Genomic DNA, 19,135 nt, shown 5'->3' with positions numbered 1-19,135 from the left:
TGTGCTGATTATGTACGACCTTGGCCCCGTTTCACAAAGCGATCTTAGCGTTAATACGACAAACCCTTGTTAAAGTTTTGTATGTTTGTTGTTTAACGCCGCACTCACCACCACAATCGAGTCTGGACCAGACAGTCTCGTGATTGATATCATGAGCATCGATCTACGCAATTGGGATACGGTGACATGCATTAACCAAGTCAGTGAGCTTGACCACCCGATTACGTTAGTGGCCTCTTACAACAAGCATAGTGGACTTACAGGAAGCATTGGTTGCTGAAGACCTATTCTTACCTGGATCTTCACCGGTCGACTATGCTTGTGGCCGATTTTGAGAAGGAAGTAACAGTGAAAGTGGGTACAACATGGTTCATTCGAGAGTGGGTGAGTTGTTGAGTGAGTGAGTGACTGAATGCGTGGGTGGGTGGGTGAGTGGGTGGATGAGTGAGTGAATGACTGAATGCGTGGGTGGGTGAGTGAGTGGGTGGATGAGTGAGTGAGTTAGTGAATGCGTGGGTGGGTGAGTGAGTGGGTGGATGAGTGAGTGAGTGACTGAATGCGTTGGTGGGTGAGTGAGTGGGTGGATGGGTGAGTGAATGACTGAATGAGTGGGTGGATGTGAGTTTGAGTGAGTGAGTGAGTGAGTGAGTGACTGAATGCGTGGGTGGGTGAGTGGATGGGTGGGTGGATGAGTGAATGAGTGAGTGACTGACCGAGTGAATGACCTTGTGAGTGAGTGAGTGGGTGGATGGTTGGGTTGGTGGGTCATTTTTGGGTGAGTGAGAGAGTGAGTGAGTTAGTGACCAAGTGAATGACCTGAGTGAGTCAGTGAGTGAGTGGGTTTGAGTGAGTGAGTGAACGACCAAGTGAATGACCTTGAGAGTGAGTGGGTGGGTGAGTGGGCGAGTGAGTGAGTGAGTGACCGACCAAGTGGGTGTGATTGTGGGTGGATGGGTTAGAGAGTGAGTGAGTGAGTGAGTGGGTGGGTGAGTGGGCGAGTGAGTGAGTGAGTGAGTGACCGACCAAGTGGGTGTGATTGTGGGTGGATGGGTTAGAGAGTGAGTGAGTGGGTGGGTGGGTGATTTTTGAGTGAGTGAGAGAGTGAGTGAGTTAGTGACCAAGTGAACGACCAAGTGAATGACCTTGTGAGTGAGTGGGTGGGCGAGTGGGCGAGTGAGTGAGTGAATGAGTGACCGACCAAGTGGGTGTGATTGTGGGTGGATGGGTTAGAGAGTGAGTGAGTGAGTGAGTCAGTGGGTGCGTGAGTGAGTGAGCGAGCGAGTGGGAGAGAGTGAGTGAGTAAACAGTATTTCCGTATGTTTCAGCTGTGGAGGGAAGTCCAGCAGGAAGCAAGCAGTAGATGTCTGCCATCTTGGTGAAATGAAGCAGCAGGAGATGAGATTTGTTTGGGTTGTTACAAAGACAGACCTCTACATACAAACTTTTCATTAAGCTTAACTACGCTATGTGTACGCTTTCAAACTTCTCTACCCAGCCATGGCATTGAACATCACACTTGCTACATAACCATGTAAGACAAATCTATCACTATTTATCATGATACTTGCACTTTACAGCTGCTTCATCAAAATCTGCTGTTCAACACGTCCACTTCATGTGAGAGAAAAGATCAAATACATAAAACACTTGGTTGTCCCATCATCTAGTGCAGACAGACCGAGGACCATACTTGGGACTGGATCACGTGACCTGCGGATCGCGGCCTCCGCACAGCCAGAAAGTGAAGTCAGTGCAACCAAGTATGCCCCACAGAAGGTTCTTTATATATCACAAACAAGCATTAGTTGACAAATGTACACATTTATTGTACAGTATGATACAGTTTCAACAGCAACATGTACGTCGTAAAGTTGTCTCAAGTAAATGCTATGATTTGTCAGTATGTCCATGTAAAACTGAAGGTTCCCTGGTTTAATGCACTGATGTACACAGTACTACACACAATTACAGACACTGCTAATCCCAGTTCGGTTGTCTACTGTGATTTACACATACACATTAAAATCTTGGACATAATAAAACCAAATACTTATTATTGCTAAAATCTCTTTTAAAACCGAAGTCTTCAGGCGTGTTTGTGTGAATGTATACATCCTAGAGTATGATGGTGTAATCTAGTGACATGATAGCAGTGATTGGTCAGCACTGGGCCAGTACTAGAGCTCTCCAGGGGAAGGTTCAGTAACTCATGATCTGAGTTCAGTAATAACAATGACCAAAAAATCATTTAAGAGAATAAAAAGAGACAAAGAATCTCTTATTTTTTACAGTGGAGGAACAGTATTCTGTATACACACATATGCATGGACACAAACAGAAGTTCAACTCGTATGAAACAGCCAGGTATATACTGTGGATGTAAGTGTCGGCCTGGATGACACACACGCAGTAGTTCATATTGAGTCGTATGAAACAGCAAGACTTATGCTGTGGATGTAAGTGTCGGCCTGGATGACACACACGCAGTAGTTCATATTGAGTCGTATGAAACAGCAAGACTTATGCTGTGGATGTAAGTGTCGGCCTGGATGACACACACGCAGTAGTTCATATTGAGTCGTATGAAACAGCAAGACTTATGCTGTGGATGTAAGTGTCGGCCTGGATGACACACACGCAGTAGTTCATATTGAGTCGTATGAAACAGCAAGACTTATGCTGTGGATGTAAGTGTCGGCCTGGATGACACACACGCAGTAGTTCATATTGAGTTGTATGAAACAGCCAGGTATATACTGTGGATGTAAGTGTCGGCCTGGTTGACACACACGCAGTAGTTTATATTGAGTTGTATGAAACAGCAAGACTTATGCCAAACTTGTCGATCTGGTCAATAGTTCGTTTCAAGTTGTATGGCATATCAAGGTGGATGTTGTAGTTGTCGATATGGTTGATACACACATACACGCACACAGTAGCTCGTTTCAAGTCATATGGCACTGCAAGGCAGATGTTGTAATTGTCGAATGGTTGATAGATACACACAGCAGTTCATATTGTGTCATACGGCACGGCAAGGCGGATGTTGTAGTTGTAGGTGTCGGGCTGGTCATAGGAGGAATGGCAGATCTCGGGCAGTCCCTTAGTTGTCTGGTCAGCGGAGAAGTCGTACACCTGCAGTGATCCTCGGGACCTAGAAACACCAAGTCAGTGTCAAACAGTCCTCACAGGTTCCTGTCTGGAAACACCTTGTCAGTGTCAAACAGTCCTGACAGGTTCCTGTCTAGAAACACCAAGTCAGTATCAAACAGTCCTCACAGGTTCCTGTCCGGAAACACCAAGTCTGTGTCAACTGTCCTCACAGGTTCCTGTCTAGAAACACCAAGTCAGTGTCAAACTGTCCTCACAGGTTCCTGTCTGGTAACACCAAGTCAGTGTCAAACTGTCCTCACAGGTTCCTGTCTGGAAACACCAAGTCTGTGTCAAACTGTCCTCACAGGTTCCTGTCTGGAAACACCAAGTCAGTGTCAAACAGTCCTCACAGGTTCCTGTCTTGTAACACCAAGTCAGTGTCAAACAGTCCTCATAGGTTCCTGTCTGGAAACACCAAGTCAGTGTCAAACAGTCCTCACAGGTTCCTGTCTGGAAACACCAAGTCAGTGTCAAACAGTCCTCATAGGTTCCTGTCCGGTAACACCAAGTCAGTGTCAAACAGTCCTCACAGGTTCTTGTCCGGTAACACCAAGTCTGTGTCAAACTGTCCTCACAGGTTCCTGTCTTGTAACACCAAGTCAGTGTCAAACTGTCCTCACAAGTTCCTGTCTAGAAACACCAAGTCAGTGTCAAATTGTCCTCACAGGTTCCTGTCTGGACACACCAAGTCAGTGTCAAACAGTCCTCACAGGTTCTTGTCCGGTTACACCAAGTCTGTGTCAAACTGTCCTCACAGGTTCCTGTCTGGAAACACCAAGTCTGTGTCAAACTGTCCTCACAGGTTCCTGTCTGGACACACCACGTCCGTGTCAAACAGTCCCCTTTATTTTCTGTCATGTGTCAAACGAATCTAAACACTATGACAAGGTTTAGATTGGTCTAAGTTTTACTGCAATAATGACAAAAAGGCGAACAAAAAGCGACTACAAAATACTGCTTAGTATAAAATAAGAATTACTTGCTAACTGTGGAAGTAGACTTGGTTAGGTCCCACACATTTTGGAGGCAGAAAACGATGGCGGAGTAAACAGAATTCATCTCCATTTCATTGATACAAATGGTATAAAGTTTTGGTTCAGGTCATTGGGATTTGACCACCTGAAGCATTACTTGCCTCATATGCCAAGCAGACGTTGCTGGGGAACTACTTTCTTCCCTGGAATACCCACAGATATATAATAGTTCAAAGACTACATACAACCATCTTCCCGAGGCAAGGGAGTTAACCCACTTTAAAAGTCCAGTTTCCCCCCTTGCTGAACTAGGCTGGAATTCCTAGGCCCGATCGTAGCGCCACCAGTGGCTATTACGAGTTATGTTCCTTCTATACCTCTCCTATGGACCAATCAGATTCCACCTCTCGTATCACTTGCATTTGCTTCAAACAAAACGGTGGCGCCCAGTCAAGACGATCTGATCGATAATCAAGATCTATATTGTGACAAAACAGGTCTTACATTGCGAAGTGCATCAAATCACTTGAGCACCTTGATTAAAAACATGAAAAGATTTAGAAAATATCTGTTGACAAGGAGCTAGCAGAGCACATGCTTTGCAAATCCTGCAGTCGACCGAAATCTGCATGACACTTTACAAACCGGATTTTGATTTCGGTGCGCGATTTTGATTGGACTATGCATAGACTCGTTAGTCCAGCCAAAATCGAACTCGATAATACCAGCCTAGTTCGGCAAGGGTGGAAACTGGGCTTTTATAGTCAGTTAACTCACTTGCCTCGGGAAGATGACACACAACAGACTTCACAAGCAGCGTGGGAACTACATACCTCGGATGGGGAATTCTGTCCAGGTGGTCCACCACAGGGAACTTGTCGTAGGGCACATTGCCCACGATGAGGTGGCCCTCACTGAAGTGTACATAGGAGACAGGGTTCCTGGAACAGACCCACACTGGTGACAGCAGCGTGCCGCATTATCAATCACAAGACACCTTCAATAAATATCATGTATTTCAAATACCTACTAGTGTTCAACTCTGGAATCTCCACGGGTGTTCTAATCAAAATAAATTTTAAAGCAATATCCTGAAATCTGGAAGTTTTTATTTTTCTGTAATTTTGTAATCAAAACAATATCATGGAATTTGGATTTGGACCCTTGTATTTGTATAACCGGTCCTTTTTGTAAAGATATAAGTTAGTGGATGTCACACAATTGGTACATGGCTTATTCTGTAATCTGTAGCATTACCAACTGTAGTTATCAATAGTAACTGAAGCTCACCTTTCACATTAAACTTATGAAACCCTATATATTGCAGCTTAATAGAAATATAGATAACAATCTGGCCTTTGTGTGGTCACAGTTTCATGACAGAATACCGACATATGGTTACAGACAAGCACACCACTATAAACAGTCAAAATCAAACTTGTTGCCATGGAAACAGAAAAACTAAAAACTAAAACACCCTCAAAATCCCTAAATAGTCAAAAGTACCAGTTGACTACCTGCATGATCTTTATGTTTGCAAAGTTTCATGAAAGAACACCTAATATTTTTAGAGATATGATCCAGAAAAATAATGACAACTGATGGAGAGATGGACAGACAAGATGATTATCATATTCCCGCGCATTACATACCTGGGGATAAAAATATGTATACAGCTGCTAAATTTGGGTAGCACATTCTTCCCAGACAAAAATATTCACTTCATCACAGTGCATGAGAACACAAAGTGAAATATCAATCTGATGTATTCACACTGTGTAGGACCACAGCACTGACCTACCTACTGTGTCACACTTACCTAGCTATTGTGTCACACTGACCAACCTATTGTGTTACACTGACCTAGCTGCTGTGTCACACTGACCTACCTGTTGTCAATGTCACACTGACCTACATGTTGTGTCACACTGACCTACCTGTTGTGTCACACTGACCTACCTGCTGTGTCACACTGACCTACCTGTTGTCAATGTCACACTGACCTACATGTTGTGTCACACTGACCCACCTGTTGTGTCACACTGACCTAGCTGCTGTGTCACACTTACCTAGCTATTGTGTCACACTGACCTACCTGTTGTGTCACACTGACCTAGCTGCTGTGTCACACTTACCTAGCTATTGTGTCACACTGACCCACCTGTTGTGTCACACTGACCTAGCTGCTGTGTCACACTTACCTAGCTATTGTGTCACACTGACCCACCTGTTGTGTCACACTGACCTACCTATTGCGTCACACTGACCCACCTGTTGTGTCACACTGACCTACCTGTTGTGTCACACTGACCTACCTGCTGTCACACTGACCTACCTGCTGTGTCACACTGACCCAACTGTTGTGTCACACCGACCTACCTGTTGTGCCACTCCCAGAGTTTCTTGCTCATCCTCTGGTCCCAGACCCTCACAAAGCCGCCCTCGTCCCCCGACACCACCTTCCACTCGTCCATCTGCACACAAGTTATTTTCCCAGAATGCCCCAGTAGCGTCATCGCTGGCCATGTAGACTGTCTAGTGTCGTAAACACGGACTCTGAAGTAGGGGAGACAGTTCAGTGGAACTACCTTATATAACTTAGATCAACATCATAAACATCACTCATCATGTGTGAAAGAGGGGGGAATGTTGTTTAACACTGCAGTCAGCAATATTTCAGGTACCGTATTCGATGTAATAAGCGCCCCGCTCTAATAAGCGCCCACGTCGGTATTTGCTAATATATTGGCTAGTGAACAATCCCAATTAGCACCCCTTCCGATTGATCAATGTTCACAAGACTTATTTATTCGCGTACAATATGCACTCTTGTGTTATATGCACCCTTTTTTAGCGGCAATTAAATTCTAGAAAATTATATCTGTCGTACATAAACATTTCAGGCTCTCTTCATAAACCACGAAATTTATCTTTCAACTTTCAAATTTCTTTTTCCCCCAAATAATATTCTAATAAGAACCCCCTATTTCTAATTTTGAGTGTGCCCTAAGCGCTTATTACGTCGAATACGGTATATCACAATAGCCAGTGAATGATCAACTCTGGCCCAGACACACCAGTGACAGTGTGCTCAACACGCAACCAGTCAAATTACTCAGCTGGCTCTTATGACAAGCATGGGATGAGAGGTAGCTGTTTTCACCTAGACTGATTATGGTCAAACACCACTTTTAGCAATATCCCAGCAATATTACGGCCGGGGACACCAGAAAAAGGGTCAACTCTTCATATCAACAGGGGAAAACAAAAGTGGGTTTTTGGCGGGCGTGTGAACGCTTTAAAAACTAGGCCACATCACCACCCGGTCCACCTGGAATGTCCACAGGGACGGTGTATGAGGTGAGGTGTTCAGATACCATTTATTTTTGATGCAGCATTTCATTTCAAAACCTGCAGAAGCAAAACCTGACAGACAGAATTTTGATAAATATTGCTGGATGCAGTGAATCTGTTTCAAGTTCTTCCCCAATTAGAACAGAGATCTAAAGTGAGTGAGAGAGTGAGTACGGTTTTATGCTGCTTTTTAGATATATTCCAGCAATAACACAGCTGGGGACACCAGAAATGGGTTTCACACATTGTACCCATGATGGGAATCGAAGCCAGATCTTCGGCGTCACGGGTGAATGCTTTGACCACAAGACTACCTGACCACCCCTGAGATGTGAAAGGGAAAGTGGATCACTAAATGAAACCAGTTATTTGTCCTTGTCTTGATAAACACAGCATCATTAGCTATTAACATTATGTTTCTATGCAGTGCTTGTTGCTGTCTCATCTCTAACTGAGTTTCCACTCACTTGCGGTCTCCGCAGCCCGTGATCAGGTTGTGGGCGGGGCTGTTGGCCATGTTGAGACATGTGACCATCCATGTGTGTCCCTGCAGGGAGGTCAGGAGCCGTGCTGTCGCAAGATCATACAGGTGAACCTACAACAGGAGGGCTGATTACACAGGTAAGACAGGTGAACCTACAACAGGAGGGCTGATTACACCACACAGGTAAGACAGGTGAACCTACAACAGGACTAATTACACCACACAGGTTAGACAGGTGAACCTACAACAGGAGGACTGATTACACCACACAGGTAAGACAGGTGAACCTACTTATGTGAGATAAGCAAGTACCCTAAGGTATGTTCCGATTGATTCCAAAGCAGGCTACAGTAGTGGGTAACACGGAACAAAATGTCCTGCTCCGGAACCAATCAGAAGCTAGTATTTTAATGTTAGGTGAGATTATGATAATTTAGTTTCAGATATTTGTTTTGTTTACCACTGAGGGGAGACCCCATAACATCAGGCTTACCCTATATCCCTCAGTGGGCCCATACATGCCACACCCAACACCCATCTGCCCCTGGTCACTGCGCATGTCCAAGCAGGAGATAGGGCTGTCAATCATGTTGTGAATCTCACTGCGATGCTCCATCCCTGGTCTGTACAGGCTGACGATGTTGTGGGTAGCGATGGCCAGGGCGTAGTCTGGGTTGTACTGCGGGGAGGGTGGCTCCAGCCACTGGATGTGACACACCTGAGGAGAGAGTGAGTGAGTGAGTGTTTCAAGAGTATTTCGGTAATCTTAATGTGGGAGGAACGCCAGGAGTGAAGTATGTCTTTGATGTTTAGGGACGGACTATTTCATATTTCTGGGAAAAACATTTTGTCCCAAAAATTCTTCAAAAACATAATTTAAAAAAAATTCAGGCTCATAGTTTTAAACAATCTCATTAAAATCAGATCTTAGTTCTCGCTACCGCTAAACAAAGATCTGAGGACATCCCTTAGGGGTCACGTCAGAACGACCTTTCATCCGACCAATCAGAGCGCGGCTTACCAGATCATGAAAGTGACAGTCGGAATGTGATTTCTAATCATGCAACTTCGAACGATAGTTACGGGCTTAACATCTGAATCTATACAATCTAGACCACATGTTAGCCATTCGAGAATGTTCTTTTGGTCAGGTTTCAAATTTTTATGTGAGAATTTGTCAAAATATGTTTCGAAGCGTAGTCGCTGATTTGCAATTAGTGCCATAAAGCACGAGAAAGCTGCCTTCTGATTGGCTAATGTCGACTTCTTGTCAGTAATTCCATTGATCGGTCAGAGTTCGCGAAAGGTCGGTCCGACGTGACCCATAATGGGATGTCCTCAGATCTTTGTTTAGCGGCAGCAAGAACTGAGATCTGATTTCAATGAGATTGAGTTTTAAATAATACGGAGTGATTCGATACACCTAGGGAGGAATACTATTAGTTATGGTGTTTTGCCGTATATTAAGTCAGCAGAAAAATATTGGGCAAGCATGAGTTGCTGAAGATCTATTCTACCCCGGATCTTCATGAGTTCAATCTCACATTGAGGCATAATAAACGCATATATTGACCTTTGATTTTATTTCACAACGTTAAGATGTTATTGTGAGCACACAACATCGGTAGTAGCATGTCAACAAATCCGTACAAAATCTGGACAAATCCAAGATTTCATTCAATTTTGTTTACATTAATTTCGGAAACCTGATGTATGAACTGATTGGCATATCACATCAACTCACCATGAACTTGTCTTGAAACAAACTTTAGTCGTTACAGATACAAAGCCTTCAGTCTTCCTATCACTGTATTGAAATTTCTTTTCAGTTATGATATTGGCCATGACATAAAGTACTTTTTACACAAAATCCCCCATACATAAGGGAGAACAGGTGTGAACAGCTGATTGCAGTCCCTTGTCACACTCAGTTATGTTGCTGAGCAACTCGTGAGCCCCTGAGTGCAGTGCTAGACAGCTGGGAAGAAGCCACAGATTAGAGCCCCTTAGTTAATTTAAAGCTTCCTCACAGGAAATAAGAGGGTCCTGTAAAGTAAGGTGTCGTGTAGTGTACTGTAAGATTTGATAATAACCTTCATTACAGGGCATTTGTGTTTACTGTCAAGAATTTGGTAAAATGAATACTACTGTACATCATGAGGGATGCATCATAATTTGTTTTTTTCGTCCATTTTACATATTTCTGCGTACTGGATGCACATTTCTCCGTAATGTTAAACCCTACCTTTACTACTTACCATCTTATTGAGGTCCAGTTTATCAATCATTGAGAATTCTGGGCTGCTTTCAGCTCTGTACACACGCACATAGTAGCCCTGGGCCAGTGCAAACAGGGGAGACAACTGTGCCAGTTTCAGCGCCGATATGTCCCATCCTCCTTCACACTGGAAGGAGCTGACAGGACTCACGCCTTGGTCATTTTGCCACACATCCACCAGCCCTGGGTGAGATAAACAATAGATATATCCACCAGCCCTGGGTGAGATAAACAATAGATATATCCACCAGCCCTGAGTGAGACAAACAATAGATATACCGGGTATCCACCAGCCCTAGGTGAGATAAACAATAGATATATCCACCAGCCCTGGGTGAGATAAACAATAGATATATCCAAGAGCCCTGGGTGAGATAAACAATAGATATATCCACCAGCCCTGGGTGAGACAAACAATAGATATACCGGGTATCCACCAGCCCTAGGTGAGATAAACAATAGATATATCCACCAGCCCTGGGTGAGATAAACAATAGATATATGCACCAGCCCTGGGTCAGATAAACAACAGATATGTGAGATAGACAATAGATATATCCACCACCCCTGGGTCAGATAAATAACAGATATATCTACCAGCTTAGCTCAGATAAATATATGCACCAGCCCTAGGTGAGATAAACAATAGATATATCCACCAGCCCTGAGTGAGATAAACAATAGATATACAGGGTATCCACCAGCCCTGGGTGAGATAAACAATAGATATTTCCACCAGCCATGGGTGAGATAAACAATAGATATTTCCACCAGCCCGGGTGAGATAAACAATAGATATACAGGGTATCCACCAGCCCTGGGTGAGATAAACAATAGATATTTCCACCAGCCCTAGCTCAGATAAATAACAGATATATCTACAAGCCCTCGGAAAGATAAATAACAGATATACTCGCCAAAATAAATGCAAACCATAGACAAGTATAGAGAAGTATGTATGTTAAGAAAAGTTGTTTCCAATGTGTACACTTGATGACAAAACAAACAATCAGTCAAGTGTTACCACATGAGTCTTTATGCTGATCATGTTATGAGTAATTCTTCATATATTAACCAACATGTATGGTATTTGCATTTCATTTGGCGGTGAGTATATGTCTTCTTCTGCCATACATTCACCAACCCTGTGTCACACAAATAACCAACCTCATTCTGTCTAAAAGATCAAAGCCTAGTAGCACAAAATACTTTGCCATCATTTTTACCTTCTAGTTCTACACATGGTCATCGAGTACATGAGTGAGTGGCTTTACACAACTTGCAGGCACATGAAGGTGAAGGTGAAGCTGACTTACGGTGTTTGTAGCTGGCCACTGTAAAGTGTGGAGATGTTTGTACGTGGAGGACGTAATTAGGCACGGTGCCCTCCTCCTCTCTCTCATCGATTCTCAGTGCTGTGCTGCTGGGTTGGAATACACAGGTGTCCCCATTATTCAGGTCCCACATCTTCACGTCTCCGTTGCTGTACCTGGAATACATCAGTGTGCACATTACTCAGATGTTGCAATGACACAGGTGTCCCCTTTACACAGGTACTCCATCTTTACGCCCCAGTTGCTGTACCTGGAACACATGTGTCCACATTACTCAGATGTCCCAACGACACAGGTGTCCCCTTTATACAGGTACTACATCTTCACATCCCTGTTGCTGTACCTGGAACACATGTGTCCACATTACTCTGACATTCCAATGACACAGGTGTCCCCTTTACAAAGGTACTCCATCTTCATATCACTGTTGCTGTACCTAGAACACATGTGTCCACATTATGCAGATGTCCCAATGACACAGGTGTCCCCTTTACACAGTTCCCACATCTTCACCCCCTGTTGCTGTACCTAGAATACACCTGTCCACATTACTCAGATGTCCCAATGACACAGGTGACCCCTTTATACAGTTCCCACATCTTCACCCCCTGTCGCTGTACCTAGAATACGTGTCCACATTACTCAGATGTCCCAATGACACAGGTGTCCCCTTTACACAGTTCCCACATCTTCACCCCATGTTGCTGTACCTAGAATACACGTGTCCACACTACTCAGATGTCCCAATGACACAAGTGCCCTCTTTATACAGTTCCCACATCTTCACATCCCTGTTGCTGTACCTAGAATACATGTGTCCACACTACTCAGATGTCCCAATGACACAAGTGCCCTCTTTACACAGTTCCCACATCTTCACCCCATGTTGCTGTACCTAGAATACATGTGTCCACACTACTCCGATGTCTCCTTCACATCTGAAGCTCCGTATTAGATAAACAAATGGATAACATATGAACAATATACATGAACACAGCCAGCGACCGCAGCTGATCTCACCCTGCTGCAATGATGGGATCGGATGTTGATGCGGCACACATCACGCCTCCCTGCGGATGCTGAAGTTGAAACAACTTGCCCAGTCGACCCTGCAAATACAGAGTGGGCATGAACATTTGGGGATAACAACGTCTTTATTGGCTAAAATGACGTTCAGGAAGGCTCCTTCATCAGCTGAAAACCACACACACACATACAGACACGCACATTTACACAAGGTAGGGTTAATGTACAAAGATAAAATATAGTGGAAGCCAATGAGATTCACGGGAAAGAAGCCAAGTTTCATGTCTTCATGTAAAAATGCATTTTTGTTTGATGATTTGGTTGGTTGGTTTGTTGTTTAAGGACGCACTCAGCAATATTCCAGCTATATGACGGTGGTCTCTAAATAATCGAAATAATATCATGAGCATCAATCCACGCCTTTGGGATCGATGACATGCATCAACAAAGTCAGCGAGTCTGACCACCCGATTCCGTTAGTTGCCTCTTGCGACAAGCATAGTTGGATTTTACGGCAAGCATGGTTTGCTGAAAACCTATTCTACCCTGGATCTTCATGTGTCTCTTGTTTGATGAAGGAAATGTATGTGCACTTAGAGAACATGACAAAGTAGACACAATTTATGGATAACAACTTCTTTAATACTGTAAAAAGCAATGTTTCGGCATAGATCCTTATACTGTTAATTGACAACAGTATAAGAATCTATTCCGAAAATGTGAGTGTGCGTGTTATCCATAAATTGTGTCTAGTTTGTCATGTTCTCTAAGTGCACATATCAAACAGTAATGCCTATCCAACAATTAGAGAACATGACCATTGCATAACGTTAGATTCAACAAGCCCAAAATAACAATACAGCAACATCCGTGATTTGGATTCAAACAGGACAACTCCCAACCCACAGAGCTTGTTTCAGCCGGGAGCACACATGGGATATCCTTCACAGAGAGTAAGAAAAGTCATCCACTTTTGGCAATGTACATGACCATGAATGAGCCCTTAGCCATGAGTGGCACAACATTGTCAATCCAGAGATCAACAGGGTTCCTTGGCTTCATGCTGCCTTCAAACACTACCATGATATTTGAGTGTCAACCCTTCTTTGGTGAAATGACATGTGTCTGTACTGGGGTTTAAATGTCAAAGTATGCCACCATCTTGGATGAAAAAATCCAAAACTTACGAGCTATCTTAAATTTGCAACATTCTTATGATATCCTAGGGCTACGATAGTTTTGGCTTCAACAGTCTACGTTTTCCATACAATAACTTTGAGATAGATTTAGGGCTAAGATCATTTCGAAAATAGAGGACCACATTTACACCTGATTTACGTGCTCATTCTGTACATTTTCCTAACTTTTTGGTTCAGTATATATATATACCTTTTCCATGGCAAAAACGTATTGAAACGTAAGGATTTTAGGGTTTCAAAATGCTGGTGTGCTTTTGTCGGGAGAACAACCAATCCGGGAATAATTGTTATGAGTGAGTCAGTGAGTATGGCATTACGCCGCTTTTAGCAATATTCTAGCAATATCACGGCGGGGGACACCAGAAATGGGCTTCACACATTGTATCCATGTTGGGAATCGAACCCGGGTCTTCGACGTGACGAGCGAACGCTTTAACCACTAGGCTACCCAACCACCCCATAATTGTTATGAGCTATGATCTGTCAAAACATAGGAACCCTTTCGCTTTCGAGCAGGGAATGACATGAATGCTCACCTGTGTGCCCGAGGTTAGTAAAAATAACCTTGGGCTAACAAAATTATAATTCTACTTGTCTGTATGGCCTATAATATATCTGTCACATGCTGTAAATTATACATATATTGTCCTCCTGATTCCCCTGTCAAATCACCACACTAGCCATCTGGCACAACCTTCCAGTCCTTCTCACAGGGAATGATGTGCACAATTTCTGATTTGAACCAATCAACAATGATCATATTCGAATGTGTAAACGGGAGACATTCAGAACAACATTCCTTCACACAATTTCCTAGTTCACACGATCCCCAAGGACGAGTAATCTTTTGCTTTTGTTATATATGAAAATAAGGGAGAACCTTGTGTCATTAGTCCTGGGAAAGGCATATTTTATCCAGTTTGAATAGTCTGATACAGGGTGTCTAGAATGCCATGATAGAGAAATCATTACGTAAATACAAACAGGAAAAAAACCCTGGTGAAAATGTTTTACGTTTAATCCCAGGCTGGCCGTTCTCTTGAAAAAAACAAACCAGTGTTTTGAAAACCAAAAACGATCTTGTTGTCTTCTCGAAAAAACAAGCCACATGCTCCAATGGTAAGTAGCCATGTTTGTCTACAGAGATCAGAGATCAAAATACACACAGATCAGGAAACACTCATCTGCATGTTTATCAGATCGTGATGCCGAATTTATTGGATTGGTTTATCCCATCAATAACACTAGCCATTCAATTTTGATAATCTACACAAAGTTGGTCTTATTCTATGTTTCACAACCGCATGGTTGGTAACTAATCACTTCATAGAGGAGGGTAGGTGACGAAGGTTCAAAAACATTTGATAACTGAACTTACTTTCCAGTTTGTGATGAGGGTCCGGCGCTGTTGGATGTGATGCCGCACCACATTCTTCCAGTTGGTCTTCTCCAGGGTAAACACATCCTGGTCGTACCCCAGCTGGTGGCAGACCTGGCACCACAGTAGCTCATCATCAGCCAGACTGCGCCAACTCTTGCTCACCTGGAACAACCGTGGACAATCAGAGAGTGAGGAGAGCGACATATCCGTCGGATGTTTATCCCACATTTAAACCATGAGTGAGTGGGTGATTTTGCACCGCTTTTAGCAATATTCCAGTAATATCACGGTGGGGGAGACCAGAAATGGGCTTCACACATTGTACCCATGTCGGGAATTGAACCCAGGTCTTTGGCGTGACAAGCGAATGCTTTAACCACTAGGCTACCTGACCGCCCCTGATCATGAGTGAGTGAGTGAGTGAGTGAGTGAGTGAGTGAGTGAGTGAGTGAGTGAGTGAGTAAAAGCTGGTGGACACAGCCAAGGGAAGCAACTGCAGTGAATTGCTGTGCCTTAGACTGCTGGCAGTGAAGCCCTCTTCAATGAACACACAAGGATGGGTACTGGATCCTAACACAGCCAAGGGAAGCAACTGCATAGTGAAATGATGTGCCTTAGCCTGCTACATCTGTAGACCTCAACAGGTTGGCATCAAGATGACTTTTCACAGATTACAGATGCTGAGGACATTTCAGAAAGAAATATATTTCACATTCTACAAGTAATCTAATTAGTGCTGCAGACACGTACACAGTGTCAGCCATTGCAGGAGTCCATCCCCGGGGTGAGAGAGGCAATAACCATGATAACAGGATGCACTTCACTCTGCGAGGCAGCAGATTATGTCTTATTGCAGGATACAGGGCTGCATTCCACATAGTCGTATGATTGCAATTGTCGTAAGTCTGTGCTAAATTATGGGAGTTACAATCATCTTAGCGGTAAGATGTCTTTGTGGCCAAGGACCCAGGTTAGTGAGAATGCTCATATGATGAACAGCATGCAAGCAAACACTTCGGGAAAATTAAACTGTCTGTACCAAACGATATTGACTCCACCAGCCCAAACATGTCATTTGTAAACATTTTCAATGGATTGAATATTGTTGGATTTCTTAAAAAGAGGACCTTCTGATCCGCATGACCAAAGAGGTTAACCCCGTCAGCAAGCTGACAAGGTAAGGATGTCATCTGTGGGATGACTCCACGCCCTGCTACAATTAGCTGAGCTAACTGGACCGAGAGCAACAGGACTGGGGCTGGTATTACTGATATTACAGTAAAGAATTAGTGTTTCACCTCTTGTATAAATATATTACACATAAATTGAAAGTAAAGGTAATTTCAGGAGGTGAGAGTACAGTTACCATGGTTACCTGGGCACAATGGCATCATATTGTATGGGAAGTAAGAGTACAGTTACCATGGTTACCTGGGCACAATGGCATCCTATTGTGTGTGAAGTGAGAATACAGTTACCATGGTTACCTGTGCACAATGACAGAGGTCTTCCATGGCCAAATGCTTGAATATCTGTACAGCCACTTCTCGTGGTAATGACACATCGAAGAAAGGAATTTCATTTATCTCATCCTGAAACAGACAAACAGATGAGGTGAGTGAGGGTGATTCAGTGGAAGATTCAATGAACACGACATACCTCTACTGGGTTGGAAATATTGAACACTTTATGCATGTGTAGTACCATAACATTTCCAACCCTAGTGATGGGATTCGAACCATGGACTTTCTAATCAAGACGCCTTGTCGACATGACCAAAGAGGTTAAGCCTGTGAGCAAGCTGACAAGGTATGGATGTCATCCATGGGAAGACATCATGCCTTGCTACACAGGCAAATTGATTATGGACACGAATAGCTTACATTGCAAGTTTCTTTAGGATGTCAAAATGTTATCAAAACTATAGATTGCATTGCATGTTACAGGTAACCAAAAGCTCAGCGTGTCAGTGGCTGATCATCGTCAGCCTAACACTGAAATCACCGTCAATAATAGGCTTAAGGCTACTGAGCATGTACAATGATGTGACCTCAGTTGAAGTGAAGCACACCCAGCCTTGGACTCCCACAATGTATTAGTGAGTCACCTGGACCTGAAAAGATGGATCCAGATAAATCCCTGCCTCCTTAAAGGGGGGCTACACTCAGGCTAACTGGCAGTCCCAGCAAGTTTGATTTTCTTGCTTCAAATGCCACTTTATTTGTTTGCAAGCTGCAATTTTATTAAACACAGTCAAACTTTGTTGTGTCGAACTCTCTTGATGCTAATGTGTAAACAGTAATCAGCTTGCACATTTGATGAAAGGCTACCTATTAATTAGGCTTGAATGGATATTGACATGTTGATCCTCCCTTTGATGTAATTGTGGCAATCGCAGTGAGATCACAATCTCATTAAAATCAGATCTGAGTTCTCGCTGCCGCTTAACAAAGATCTGAGGACATTCCAATACGGGTCACGTCAGAACGTCTTTTGCGAACTTTGACCAACCACGAAAATGACCAACAAGAAGATGACATCAGCCAATTAGAAAGCAGCTTTCTCGAGCTTTACGGCAGTGGTTTCAACCTGGCGACTTCCATTTCAGATTACGCTTGAAAAATATGTTGACACAGTTCTCGATTAAAATTTTGAAACCTGAACAAACGAACATTCCGGAATGTCTAATATATGGTTGATATTGTACAGCAATGCTTCCCATATACTGTTCAACGCCTTCTCCGTTCAAATGTTTATCCCACTGAAGCGAGAGATAGACGATAATTTTGATGAATCAGTCATACGGGTCGTAACTGTCGTTCGGAATACACAGTGTTGCCGTTTTTGAGGTTGCATGATTAGAAACACATTCCGACTGTCACTTTCATGATCTGGTAAGCGACACTCTGATTGGTCGGATGAAAGGTCATTCTGACATGACCCGTACTGGGATGTCCTCAGATCTTTGTTTAGCGATAGCGAGTAATAGGATCTGATTTTAATCAGATTGAGTGAGGTCATCAATTGTATGTGAAGTGAGGGAAGACACCAGAAACAGGCTTCACACCTTGTAACCATTTGCATGATATGGGGAATGGAACCGCAAGGCTACCCACTCCCGATCATAGATAATGAGTGAGTGAGTGAGTTTGGTTTAACGTCGCTTTTAACAGTATTCCAGTTATATTCATAGATAATGACCCATTAGATCTACATATAAAGTCACTACATAGAACATTAGACTAGATGTGTTTATTTACCAGGTCTGCTATAAATAAGTCCAAAAATCGTTCGCTTGTTTTCACACGCGTTTTATCCTGAGACTGGGAAACATTTGGTATGGGAGGACCTTTCAGACCAACAGAATTGGTCAGGTCACAATGTCTCTTCTTCAAGGTCATATTTCTGTCCCCTGGTGCTTCTTCCGCAAAATATTTTCTTTTGCATTGAGATTTACCCACATCCTCCGTTGGGTTAGAACCTTCATTTAATAACTTCCCCAAAATTCTAAACGGATAGTATGTTTGTTCTTCAGTTTCTTGGTGGACTGGACCTTCTGCTTGCTTAGGGGGCTCTTCTGTTGGTTCATACACAAGTGGTTTTGACTTCTGCAACAATATTCCAGCAGACGTTTGCGGTGCGTTAGCTTTCTCAGATTGAGAATGAGAGTGTCCCGGTGTCACATCTTTCTTATTAGATTCTCCAGGTAAACTTGAATGTGACAATTCATTTTTCCATTCATTCCTAAATTTGTCTAATTCGTTGTCATCTGCCATGGCTCTTCGTGATTAGGACATCACAGATACTCGTTTGGAAGTAACATCTTACAAACATCAACAAAACGTTTGGCAACTTAGGCCTTACTCCATGCAGTGATGTAGATTGTTCTATGTCATATTGTTATCACTGAGTACGAAGTTAAGCGATGCTTAGAGCTGACATTCTATTCTAA

At 43.3% G+C, this 19,135-nt stretch overlaps 1 protein-coding gene across 1 annotated transcript; it reads right to left on the bottom strand.

The window, feature by feature from the left end:
• Positions 1-1,867: 1,867 nt before the first annotated feature.
• On the bottom strand, positions 1,868-19,035 carry LOC139472312 (F-box/WD repeat-containing protein 8-like). The gene is made up of 11 exons (XM_071254758.1): positions 18,444-19,035; positions 16,671-16,775; positions 15,181-15,345; positions 12,598-12,686; positions 11,560-11,732; positions 10,224-10,426; positions 8,459-8,683; positions 7,949-8,076; positions 6,507-6,683; positions 4,961-5,068; positions 1,868-3,154 (listed from the first exon to the last, which is right to left on the bottom strand). The coding sequence occupies exons 1-11, from the start codon at positions 18,957-18,959 to the stop codon at positions 3,013-3,015; spliced, it is 2,031 nt and encodes a 676-aa protein (XP_071110859.1). The 5' UTR covers positions 18,960-19,035; the 3' UTR covers positions 1,868-3,012.
• Positions 19,036-19,135: the final 100 nt, after the last annotated feature.

Source organism: Haliotis cracherodii, unplaced genomic scaffold (genome assembly GCF_022045235.1).
Source record: "Haliotis cracherodii isolate W230 unplaced genomic scaffold, xgHalCrac1.p SCAF_24, whole genome shotgun sequence".
In the NCBI taxonomy this organism is placed as follows: domain Eukaryota; kingdom Metazoa; phylum Mollusca; class Gastropoda; order Lepetellida; family Haliotidae; genus Haliotis; species Haliotis cracherodii.
Note: the sequence above shows the minus strand (reverse complement) of the source record. Positions and strands in the feature narration are given on the sequence as shown.

Excerpts from the sequence above, each read along its gene's own strand:
- LOC139472312 (XM_071254758.1), bottom strand. The coding sequence starts at position 18,959 with ATGGCAGATGACAACGAATTAGACAAATTTAGGAATGAATGGAAAAAT. Across the intron at positions 8,077-8,458 it reads GGCCCACTGAGGGATATAGG|GTTCACCTGTATGATCTTGC; the intron begins GTAAGCCTGATG and ends CTCCTGTTGTAG. Across the intron at positions 6,684-7,948 it reads ACGGGCTGCGGAGACCGCAA|AGTCCGTGTTTACGACACTA; the intron begins GTGAGTGGAAAC and ends CCCCTACTTCAG.